The following is a 12,277-nucleotide window of genomic DNA, read 5'->3' as shown; positions in this document are numbered from 1 at the left end:
TAAAGCAGCTCTGTGTGGGAGACAGAGCCTTCTCAGGGGCCAGTGTGAGACTGTGAAATTCATAGATTTTTTAAGGCAGAAGGGACCATTGTAATCATCTAGTCTGACCTGTATAGTACAGGCCAGAGAACATCCCCAAAATAACTCCTGGAACAGATCTTTTAGAAAAACATCCAATTTTGATTTAAAAATTGTCTGTGATGGAGAATCCACCATGACCCTCGATCCATTGTTCCAATTATTAATTCCCTTCACTGTTAAAAATTTACACCGTATTTCCAGTCTGAATTTATCTAGCTTGAATTCCCACAAAACCTCCCCAACTTCTGCTCCAACTGAAAGGCCTTGCTTTCTTTAAAAAACAAAGTATGTGTATATGTATTTTAAAAATCCTAAACCATTCCCCTGCGCATGTTTCTCCCATGAAGGACCAGAGGAGAGAACACACATGGGACAGATGTTAGTCACTTTATGTGCTAGTGAGAGGTGCTCAGATACTACCCTGAAGAGCACAGTGTAAGGAACCTAAATTGAATAGATCTGAATGTGTTCTCTGATTGGCTCAGCCAAGAAGAGCAACAGCTTTCAGTGGACTCAGCCATGGCCAGTCACGGTACAGCTGTTTACATATTCAGTTCAATTGGTTGACACTTCCCTTCCTGAGGTGCAGTAGGAAAATGTCCTGGATTCTCACCTCCTCTATAAAAGCCCTGTGAGAGATCTGTGGGTGTGGAGTTCCCTGAGAGAATATCTCACACTGTTCTATCAGTAGGGTGGAGGCTTGCCAGGCCATCTATTCGGCAGCCTCCTCCGCCCGAGTCAACTGGGTCAAGAGCTCTGGCTTGGCGGTAGGGGACTGGCAGCAGGTGAGCTCCCTCCCACCCGCGTTTCAGACTATCCGGTGGAGCGCGAGTCCGCTGCTCTACCTTGGCGTTTACCTTTCTGCCACGCACCCTTCTCCACCGAAGAACTGGCAAAATTTAGAAGGCGGGGTGATAGTGCAGCTCCGGAAATGGGCGAGGCTACTCCGATGTCTCTCCCTCCGAGGGAGAGCGCTGGTGCTTAACCAACTAGTCCTGTCCATGCTCTGGTACCAGTTCAACACCCTGGTCACGGCCCCGGGTTTCCTGACCAACCTCTGGACAGCGATTCTAGAGTTCTTTTGGTCAGGACTGGACTGGGTCCCTGTTGGGGTTCTTCATCTACCCCTGAAGGAAGGAGGACAGGGCCTGAAATATCTGCACACTCAGGTCCGTGTCTTCTGCCTCCAGGCCCTGCAGAGGCTCCTCTATAGTGCAGGTAGTTTGACGTGGAGCATACTAGCGCACGCCTTCCTGCGCCGCTTCCAAGGGCTCCGATACGACCGGCAGCTCTTTTATCTCTGTCCGAGAGGTTTTCCGCAAGACCTCTCCGGGCTGCCGGTCTTCTACCAGGACCTCCTCCGGACCTGGAAACTGTTTTCAACGACCAGGTCTGCGGCGGCTACCGTGGGAGCGGATCTCCTCCCGGAGCTCCTGCTACATAACCCCCAGCTCCGTGTGCAGGCGGCGGAGTCCCACTCGGTGCGCCAGAGTTTGGTCCTGGCGGAAGTCACGAGAGTCGGAGACCTCCTGGACTATGACCGAGGAGACTGGCTGGATCCCCTGACGCTTGCTCAGCGCATGGGGCTCTCCAGACCTCGTACCCCCCGGCGCGTACTTCAGGACGTGAAGGCCACTTTGACGCTCGCTGCTTGGGCTTATCTCAACCGAGCCCTACGCGAGGGTGCACCCCGCCCACCCTCTACCCCAGGCTCACCGGACCTTTCAGTTGGGCCCCTAGCCCGTAGATCCCAACAAACCCCTCACCCTTTCACTGCGAGCTGGCTGCACGAATTGCAGCCGGTCAGCTTTCAAACCGCGCCAAGGAAACATCTATACACACTCACGCTTCGCACCGTTCACGCCCTCACCCTGGTGTCCCACCCCGATACAAAGTGGTGGGACCTCCTGCCACCTTTGGAGGGTGAGCAGCCCCAGTGGGCCAGCCTGTATTCCACCTTGATCCCGAGGCCCGTCGGGGACGTTAATTGACGGCTCCTTCACGGAGCTGTGAGCACGGGAGTGTTTTTGACGCGGTTCACCCCCATCCCGGATACTTGCCCTTTTTGCAACGTGAGGGAACCCTGGCGCACGTATATTCAGAGTGTGCCAGGCTGCAGCCCCTTTTCCGGCTCCTCACAAATATTTTATTATGCTTTTGGCTGCACTTTTCCCCTCACCTTTTTATTTATGCACTCCCCATCCGTGGCCCCACAAAGTCGTGGGATCTCCTGGTTAACCTCCTCCTAGCTCTAGCTAAAACAGCCATCTATAAAACCAGAGAGAGGCGGTTGGCCAATGAAGCGTCCTGCAACTGTAGGGCCGTTTCCCGATCCTCAGTACATTCATGTATCCGGGCGGAGTTCCTCTGGGCGGCATCCACCGACTCCCTTGATGCCTTCGCGGAGTGGTGGGCGCTGTCTGAGGTTCTCTGCTTGGTGATTCCATCCGGATCCCTAGTGACAGAGGATGTGAAAAAAGCTAATGTACTCAATGCTTTTTTTTGCCTCTGTCTTCACTAACAAGGTCAGCTCCCAAACTGCTGCGCTGGGCATCACAAAATGGGGAAGAGATGGCCAGCCCTCTGTGGAGATAGAGGTGGTTAGGGACTATTTAGAAAAGCTGGACATGCACAAGTCCATGGGGCCGGACGAGTTGCATCCGAGAGTGCTGAAGGAATTGGCGGCTGTGATTGCAGAGCCATTGGCCATTATCTTTGAAAACTCGTGGCGAATGGGGGAAGTCCCGGATGACTGGTAAAAGGCTAATGTAGTGCCAATCTTTAAAAAAGGGAAGAAGGAGGATCCTGGGAACTACAGGCCAGTCAGCCTCACCTCAGTCCCTGGAAAAATCATGGAGCAGGTCCTCAAAGAATCAATCCTGAAGCACTTGCATGAGAGGAAAGTGATCAGGAACAGCCAGCATGGATTCACCAAGGGAAGGTCATGCCTGACTAATCTAATCGCCTTCTATGATGAGATTACTGGTTCTGTGGATGAAGGGAAAGCAGTGGATGTATTGTTTCTTGACTTTAGCAAAGCTTTTGACACGGTCTCCCACAGTATTCTTGTCAGCAAGTTAAGGAAGTATGGGCTGGATGAATGCACTATAAGGTGGGTAGAAAGCTGGCTAGATTGTCGGGCTCAACGGGTAGTGATCAATGGCTCCATGTCTAGTTGGCAGCCGGTGTCAAGTGGAGTGCCCCAGGGGTCGGTCCTGGGGCCGGTTTTGTTCAATATTTTCATAAATGATCTGGAGGATGGTGTAGATTGCACTCTCAGCAAATTTGCGGATGATACTAAACTGGGAGGAGTGGTAGATACGCTGGAGGGGAGGGATAGGATACAGAAGGACCTAGACAAATTGGAGGATTGGGCCAAAAGAAATCTGATGAGGTTCAATAAGGATAAGTGCAGGGTCCTGCACTTAGGACGGAAGAATCCAATGCACCGCTACAGACTAGGGACCAAATGGCTAGGCAGCAGTTCTGCGGAAAAGGACCTAGGGGTGACAGTGGACGAGAAGCTGGATACGAGTCAGCAGTGTGCCCTTGTTGCCAAGAAGGCCAATGGCATTTTGGGATGTATAAGTAGGGGCATAGCGAGCAGATCGAGAGACGTGATCGTCCCTCTCTATTCGACATTGGTGAGGCCTCATCTGGAGTACTGTGTCCAGTTTTGGGCCCCACACTTCAAGAAGGATGTGGATAAATTGGAGAGAGTCCAGCGAAGGGCAACAAAAATGATTAGGGGTCTGGAACACATGACTTATGAGGAGAGGCTGAGGGAGCTGGGATTGTTTAGTCTGCAGAAGAGAAGAATGAGGGGGGATTTGATAGCTGCTTTCAACTACCTGAAAGGGGGTTCCAAAGAGGATGGCTCTAGACTGTTCTCAATGGTAGCAGATGACAGAACGAGGAGTAATGGTCTCAAGTTGCAGTGGGGGAGGTTTAGATTGGATATTAGGAAAAACTATTTCACTAGGAGGGTGGTGAAACATTGGAATGCGTTACCTAGGGAGGTGGTAGAATCTCCTTCCTTAGAGGTTTTTAAGGTCAGGCTTGACAAAGCCCTGGCTGGGATGATTTAACTGGGAATTGGTCCTGCTTCGAGCAGGGGGTTGGACTAGATGACCTTCTGGGGTCCCTTCCAACCCTGATATTCTATGGTTCCCTCCGTCTGACCCTTTGATTGAGGGGAAGAGTGAGAGACGCCAGCCCCAGCCATTGGCGCTGTGGATACCATCATCACCGTCACCTAGGAAGGGTCCTATCACACGTGGGTGTACATTCCACCCTCCCCCACCCAAACTGCCTACCCCGCAGCCGTGCCCATCTTGTTGGGCACTCTCAGGAGAGGAATAATCGGTGACACTGGGCACGGCACTAGGTAACTCGAGGGGGTGGAAGACCACAAGTGTCGAGGAAGCCCCCTCCCCCCCCCGCTCTAGGCCACCAGGTAACTCAGGAGGGTGGAAGAACATGAGTGTCGAGGAAGCGCCCCCGCTCTGGGCCCAGGCTAGCCTGAACACTTCTCCCTGCTGAAGGCTGCTGTGTTATACCTTGCATTTGCTTTTGTTTTGTTGCATAGTCTTGTTTTTTCCTTTTTGGTGATTTTTTGTAAGTGGTATGCAAATAAAATTCTTTTCTGCTTCAAAAAAAAAAAAAAAAAATCAGTAGGAAAGGGAGTTGCCCCCTCCAGGAAGAACCACAAGGGAGAATCTCCAAAACTGGTTTATCCCCAAGGAGTGGTGGGAGGCCAGAGCTATCAGTGCACAGGCCCTGTACATCAGCCCCAGCCAGTGCCTACCCCCCATTCCCTGACAGTGAGTTCCATTGGAGCCATGGTAGCAGCGACTCCTGGTGGTCCTAGTTTCTCCTAGAACCCCTGGGAGGCTCCACAGGGCCCTGGCCATATTATCTCTTCTGCTTACGGTTTGTGGTGAGGGAGGGTGGAAGAATAATGTGCATCCCAGCCCACCCAGTCTGCACCCCTTCCCCCACTTTGGAGCTGAACCTGTGCAGGGGCCTCTTTGGAGTCTTTGGGTGGTGAAGAGAGACCAAGAAGGTGGCTTACTCCCCCGACCATGCTGCAGAGGGTCAGTACCTACTAAAGCCCCTCCCTACCTCAGTTTTGGAAGGGGGAGAGGGAAGGAGACAATTTGTGTCAATGATATTGACGACTTAACAGTAGACCAAAAAACTGCACCCCCATAGCCAGCTGGGGTAACTGAGGCTCAGAGAAGGGATTTTCCCACTCAGAGCTGGAAGCAAGGAAGGGTGCCCCTGTAACCCACACACCTCCTGGGTGTGGTGTTCTGTCCCATCTAGTGGCACTGAGACCACTTAGCGAGAGAGAGATTAATGAGTCTGCTCTACATAGCTCACATAGCATAGTCTTAGCCCTGGTCTACACTAGGACTTTAGATCGAATTTAGCAGCGTTAAATCGATTTAAACCTGCACCCGTCCACACAATGAAGCCCTTTATTTCGACTTAAAGGGCTCTTAAAATCGATTTCCTTACTCCACCCCTGACAAGTGGATTAGCGCTTAAATCGACGTTGCCGGCTCGAATTTGGGGTACTGTGGACACAATTCGATGGTATTGGCCTCCGGGAGCTATCCCAGAGTGCTCCATTCTGACCGCTCTGGACAGCGCTCTCAACTCAGATGCACTGGCCAGGTAGACAGGAAAAGAACCGCGAACTTTTGAATCTCATTTCCTGTTTGGCCAGCGTGGCAAGCTGCAGGTGACCATGCAGAGCTCATCAGCAGAGGTGACCATGATGGAGTCCCAGAATCGCAAAAGAGCTCCAGCATGGACTGAACGGGAGGTACGGGATCTGATCGCTGTTTGGGGAGAGGAATCCGTGCTATCAGAACTCCGTTCCAGTTTTCGAAATGCCAAAACCTTTCTGAAAATCTCCCAGGGCATGAAGGACAGAGGCCATAACAGGGACCCGAAGCAGTGCCGCGTGAAACTGAAGGAGCTGAGGCAAGCCTACCAGAAAACCAGAGAGGCGAACGGCCGCTCTGGGTCAGAGCCCCAAACATGCCGCTTCTATGATGAGCTGCATGCCATTTTAGGGGGTTCAGCCACCACTACCCCAGCCGTGTTGTTTGACTCCTTCAATGGAGATGGAGGCAATACAGAAGTAGGTTTTGGGGACGAAGAAGATGATGAGGAGGAGGTTGTAGATAGCTCACAGCAAGCAAGCGGAGAAACCGGTTTTCCCGACAGCCAGGAACTGTTTCTCACCCTAGACCTGGAGCCAGTACCCCCCGAACCCACCCAAGGCTGCCTCCTGGACTCAGCAGGCGGAGAAGGGACCTCTGGTGAGTGTACCTTTTAAAATGCTATACATGGTTTAAAAGCAAGCATGTGAAAGGATTACTTTGCCCTGGCATTTGCGGTTCTGCCTTTGCAAAAGGTTTCTGGGGAGGGCAGCCTTATTTCGTCCTTCATGGTAGGACACTTTACCACTCCAGGCCAGCAACACGTACTGGGGAATCACTGTAGAACAAAGCATTGCAGTGTATGTTTGCTGGCATTCAACCAAAATCCGTTCACGCGGTGGGAGGAGGCAAAATGCGACCTTGTAACGAAAGCACATGTGCTATGTATGTAATGTTAACTTTCAAGGTTTACCCTGAAAGAGTGTAGCCACTGTTTTATAAAATGTGTCTTTTTAAATACCGCTGTCCCTTTTTTTTTCTCCACCAGCTGCATGTGTTTCAATGATCACAGGATCTTCTCCTTCCCAGAGGCTAGTGAAGCTTAGAAAGAAAAAAAAACGCACTCGCGATGAAATGTTCTCCGAGCTCATGCTGTCCTCCCACACTGACAGAGCACAGACGAATGCGTGGAGGCAAATAATGTCAGAGTGCAGGAAAGCACAAAATGACCGGGAGGAGAGGTGGAGGGCTGAAGAGAGTAAGTGGCGGGCTGAAGACAGGGCTGAAGCTCAAAGGTGGCGGCAGCGTGATGAGAGGAGGCAGGATTCAATGCTGAGGCTGCTGCAGGACCAAACCAGTATGCTCCAGTGTATGGTTGAGCTGCAGCAAAGGCAGCTGGAGCACAGACTGCCACTGCAGCCCCTCTGTAACCAACCGCCCTCCTCCCCAAGTTCCATAGCCTCCACACCCAGACGCCCAAGAACACGGTGGGGAGGCCTCCGGCCAACCAGCCACTCCCCCACAGAGGATTGCCCAAAAAAAAGAAGGCTGTCATTCAATAAATTTTAAAGTTGTAAACTTTTAAAGTGCTGTGCTTAAAGTGCTGTGTGGCATTTTCCTTCCCTCCTCCACCACCCCTCCTGGGATACCTTGGTAGTCATCCCCCTATTTGTGTGATGAATGAATAACGAATGCATGACTGTGAAGCAGCAATGACTTTATTGGCTCTGCAAGCAATGATTAAAGGGAGGAGGGGAGGGTGGTTAGCTTACAGGGAAGTAGAGTGAACCAAGGGGCGGGGGGGTTCATCAAGGAGAAACAAACAGAACTTTTACACCGTAGCCTGGCCAGTCATGAAACTGTTTTTCAAAGCTTCTCTGATGCGTACCGCGCCCTCCTGTGCTCTTCTAACCGCCCTGGTGTCTGGCTGCGCGTAACCAGCAGCCAGGCGATTTGCCTCAACCTCCCACCCCGCCATAAACGTCTCCCCCTTACTCTCACAGATATTGTGGAGCACACAGCAAGCAGTAATAACAGTGGGAATATTGGTTTCGCTGAGGTCTAAGCGAGTCAATAAACTGCGCCAGCGCGCCTTTAAACGTCCAAATGCACATTCTACCACCATTCTGCACTTGCTCAGCCTGTAGTTGAACAGCTCCTGACCACTGTCCAGGCTGCCTGTGTACGGCTTCATGAGCCATGGCATTAAGGGGTAGGCTGGGTCCCCAAGGATACATATAGGCATTTCAACATCCCCAACAGTTATTTTCTGGTCTGGGAATAAAGTCCCTTCCTGCAGCTTTTGAAACAGACCAGAGTTCCTGAAGATGCGAGCATCATGCACCTTTCCCGGCCATCCCACGTTGATGTTGGTGAAACGTCCCTTGTGATCCACCAGAGCTTGCAGCACTATTGAAAAGTACCCCTTGCGGTTTATGTACTCGGCGGCTTGGTGCTCCGGTGCCAAGATAGGGATATGGGTTCCATCTATAGCCCCACCACAGTTAGGGAATCCCATTGCAGCAAAGCCATCCACTATGACCTGCACATTTCCCAGGGTCACTACCCTTGATATCAGCAGATCTTTGATTGCGTGGGCTACTTGCATCACAGCAGCCCCCACAGTAGATTTGCCCACTCCAAATTGATTCCCAACTGACCGGTAGCTGTCTGGCGTTGCAAGCTTCCACAGGGCTATCGCCACTCGCTTCTCAACTGTGAGGGCTGCTCTCATCTTGGTATTCATGCGCTTCAGGACAGGGGAAAGCAAGTCACAAAGTTCCATGAAAGTGCCCTTACGCATGCGAAAGTTTCGTAGCCACTGGGAATCGTCCCAGACCTGCAACACTATGCGGTCCCACCAGTCTGTGCTTGTTTCCCGAGCCCAGAATCGGCGTTCCACAGCATGAACCTGCCCCATTAGCACCATGATGCATGCATTGTCAGGGCCCATGCTTTCAGAGAAATCTGTGTCCATGTCCTGATCACTCACGGGACCGCGCTGACGTCGCCTCCTCGCCCGGTATCGCGTTGCCATGTTCTGGTGCTGCATATACTGCTGAATAATGCGTGTGGTGGTTAATGTGCTCCTAATTGCCAAAGTGAGCTGAGCGGGCTCCATGCTTGCCGTGGTATGGCGTCCGCACAGAAAAAAGGCGCGGAACGATTGTCTGCCGTTGCTCTGACGGAGGGAGGGGCGACTGACGACACGGCTTACAGGGTTGGCTTCAGGGAGCTAAAATCAACAAAGGGGGTGCCTGTACATCAAGGAGTATTTCAGGCAGGACTGCACGGAGGGTTCCAATAAGAAATGGTGCACCTAAGTTATCGTTGTTATTGGAACAAGGAGGTTAGCCTGGCCTCTGATTGATACATGGCTAGATTTACCTCGCTGCACCTTCTCTGTGAGTGACTGCAGTGTGACCTAGAGGAATGAGTCCCCTAGACAGGGGAGGAGGCAAATGAGTACAAAACAAATCTGGTCTATTTCTTGTTTTGACCCACTCCATCTATCTTTTACATCTTTGGCTGGCAGCAGACGGTGCAGAAGGACTGCATGCCATCCACATCTCATGGCTGCTTGGCAGAAGATGGTACAGTACGCCTGCTAGCCATCCCCATCTCTTGCCTGCCTGGCAGAAGATGGTGCAATACGACTGCTAGCAATCCTCATCTCTTGCCTGCCTGGCAGAAGATGGTACAGTACGACTGCTAGCAGTCCGTATCGCCTGCCTGCTCACCATAAGACGGTTCAATAGGACTGACTGCAGGACTAAAGAGAATGACCTGGTCAAGTCACTCCAAATTTAGTCCCTGCGCCCATGTCTGCCCAGGCGCTCCCAGCCGACGCGGCCAGGAGCACCTCGGACACGATGAGGACGACTACCAATCGTATTGCACCGTCTGCTGCCAGAAGGCAAGGGGTTGCTGCTACTGTGCAGCAAAGCCGTACCGCGTCTGCCAGCACCCAGGAGACATAGGGTGACGGTTACCTGAGCGGGCTCCATGCTTGCTGTGGTATGGCGTCTGCACAGGTAACTCAGGAAAAAAGGCGCGAAATGATTGTCTGCCCTTGCTTTCACGGAGGGAGGGAGGGAACGGGGGCCTGACGACACGTACCCAGAACCACCCGCGACAATGTTTTAGCCCCATCAGAGCGCTCCATTGTGACTGCTCTGGACAGCACTCTCAGATGCCCGATTGTTTGCCATTGCTCTGACGCTGGGAGGGGCGCTTACAGGGTTGGCTTCAGGGAGCTAAAATCAACAAAGGGGGTGGCTTTACATCAAGGAGTATTTCAGGCAGGACTTCACAGAGGGTTCCAATAAGAAATGGTGCACCTAAGTTATTGTCCTTATTGGAGCAAGAAGGTTAGCCTGGCCTCTGATTGATACATGGCTAGATTTACCTCGCTGCATCTTGACTGCAGTGTGATCTAGAAGAATGAGTCCCCTAGACAGGGGAGGGGGGGGAAGCAAATGAGTACAAAACAAATCTGGTCTATTTCTTGTTTTGACCCACTCCATCTATCTTTTACATCTTTGGCTGGCAGCAGACGGACTGCATGCCATCCACATCTCATGACTGCTCGGCAGAAGATGGTACAGCACGACTGCTAGCAGTCCGTATCGCCTGCCCGCTCACCATAAGACGGTTCAATAGGACTGACTGCAGGACTAAAGAGAATGACCTGGTCAAGTCACTCCAAATTTAGTCCCTGTGCCCATGTCTGCCCAGGCGCTCCTGATCGACCTCACAGAGGCGACCAGGAGCACCTCAGACATGACGATGACGGCTACCAGTCGTACTGTACCGTCTGCTGCCACAAGGCAAGGGGTTGCTGCTACTGTGTAGCAATGCCGTACCGCGTCTGCCAGCACCCAGGAGACATAGGGTGACGGTTACCTGAGCGGGCTCCATGCTTGCCATGGTATGGCGTCTGCACAGGTAACTCAGGAAAAAAGGCGCGAAATGATTGTCTGCCCTTGCTTTCACGGGGGGAGGGAGGGAACGGGAGGCTGACGATATGTACCCAGAACCACCCGCGACAATGTTTTAGCCCCATCAGGCATTGGGATCTCAACCCAGAATTCCAATGGGCAGCGGAGACTGCGGGAACTGTGGGATAGCTACCCACAGTGCAACGCTCCGGAAGTCGACGCTTGCCTCGGTACTGTGGAAGCGCTCCGCCGAGTTAATGCACTTAATGCACTTAGAGCATTTACTGTGGGGACACACACACTCGAATTTATAAAACCGATTTCTAAAAAACCGACTTCTATAAATTCGACCTTATTCCGTAGTGTAGACATACCCTTAGCTAACAGTCATATGGCTTTGAGCTCATGCAGTAGAGGCTCATGCACTAAGCTCCAGAGGTCCCAGGTTCGATTCTGCCTGCTGACGACCGGGTTCTGTTGGTGTTACACCCCCACAGCTTAAACTTCCAGTCCCTGTTGCCTGTCACAGTGTTTCAGGTAACAGAAGGGAAGCAGCCTGTTTCATGCTGAAGATTACACAGGGGGCTGGGGCAGTTTGAATTCAAACTGGAACAGATGCAGAGAAGGGCTACTAGGATGATCAGGGAAATGGAGAGCCTACTGTACAAGAGGAGACTGGAAGAGCTTGGCTTATTTAGTGAAACAAAATGAAGACTGGCAGGTGATCTAATTGCTCTCTCTACATTTATCAGAGGGATAAACACCAGGGATGGAGAAAAGCTATTGGAGCTAAAGGAAAACATTGGCATCAAAACAAATGCGGCTAAACTTGCCATCAGTAACTTTAGACTCAAAATTAGAAGCTTTCTAACCATCAGAGGAGTGGGGCTCTGGAACAGCCTCCCATCAGGAGCAGTGGGGACAAGAAAGGTAATTGGTTTTAAGCTGGAGCTTGATAAATTTATGGGATGATATGAAGGGGTTGCACACAGCAGATGAGCATGGGACTGGACATGATGACCCAGCTGGTCCCTTCCAATCCTATGTTTTTTACTGAAGGGGTGGGGAGCTCCCAGCCTTACAGGTCTTCCTGCTCCCCCCTGCTGCCCTTCTAACTAAGCTAACTGAAACCCTCCTTGTAATGGGCTTAGTAATGAGTTACCCTCTAGCTCCCTCACGTAAATCATCACTAGGCGCACAGTGCAGTCATTGCCCCCAGGCCTCAGTAACAACCAACAGGACCAGTTTAAAATCCTATAGCACCTTTATGGATAGCAGAGCAGGCAGAACACAGTCCTGATTGCTGTTTTCAGCATCAGCTGCTAGTGGCAGGGGAGTCTTGCTCTGAGGGCATGCCAGTCACCTAGCCTCATGGATGGGATAGGTGAACTGTGGGTCCAAAGGTATAGATAGCAGGGGAAGGCTGCCACCTCCCCACGTCACCCAGCTACACTGCAGAGAGCACCGTGCATGGCCGGACACACCACTGTTCCCAACACAGCTACCTAACTGCTTCTGCATGTGTCCCACACTCAAGAGGGAGAAATAAATATTCTTGGGTAACAAAGGTTTCAGAAATGA

At 51.7% G+C, this 12,277-nt stretch overlaps 1 protein-coding gene across 1 annotated transcript in view; it reads right to left on the bottom strand.

Annotated features, from left to right (window-relative positions):
* Positions 1 to 2,400: 2,400 nt before the first annotated feature.
* ELOVL1 (ELOVL fatty acid elongase 1) overlaps positions 2,401 to 12,277 on the bottom strand; it is an 82,850-nt gene continuing 72,973 nt past the window's right edge. The window contains exon 8 of the mRNA XM_048862475.2: positions 2,401 to 2,536. Coding sequence (XP_048718432.1) covers positions 2,426 to 2,536 — 111 coding nt within the window. The 3' untranslated portion in view covers positions 2,401 to 2,425. The remainder of the gene's footprint in view (positions 2,537 to 12,277) is intronic.

Source organism: Caretta caretta, chromosome 8, assembly GCF_965140235.1.
Source record: "Caretta caretta isolate rCarCar2 chromosome 8, rCarCar1.hap1, whole genome shotgun sequence".
NCBI lineage: Eukaryota > Metazoa > Chordata > Testudines > Cheloniidae > Caretta > Caretta caretta.
Note: the sequence above shows the minus strand (reverse complement) of the source record. Positions and strands in the feature narration are given on the sequence as shown.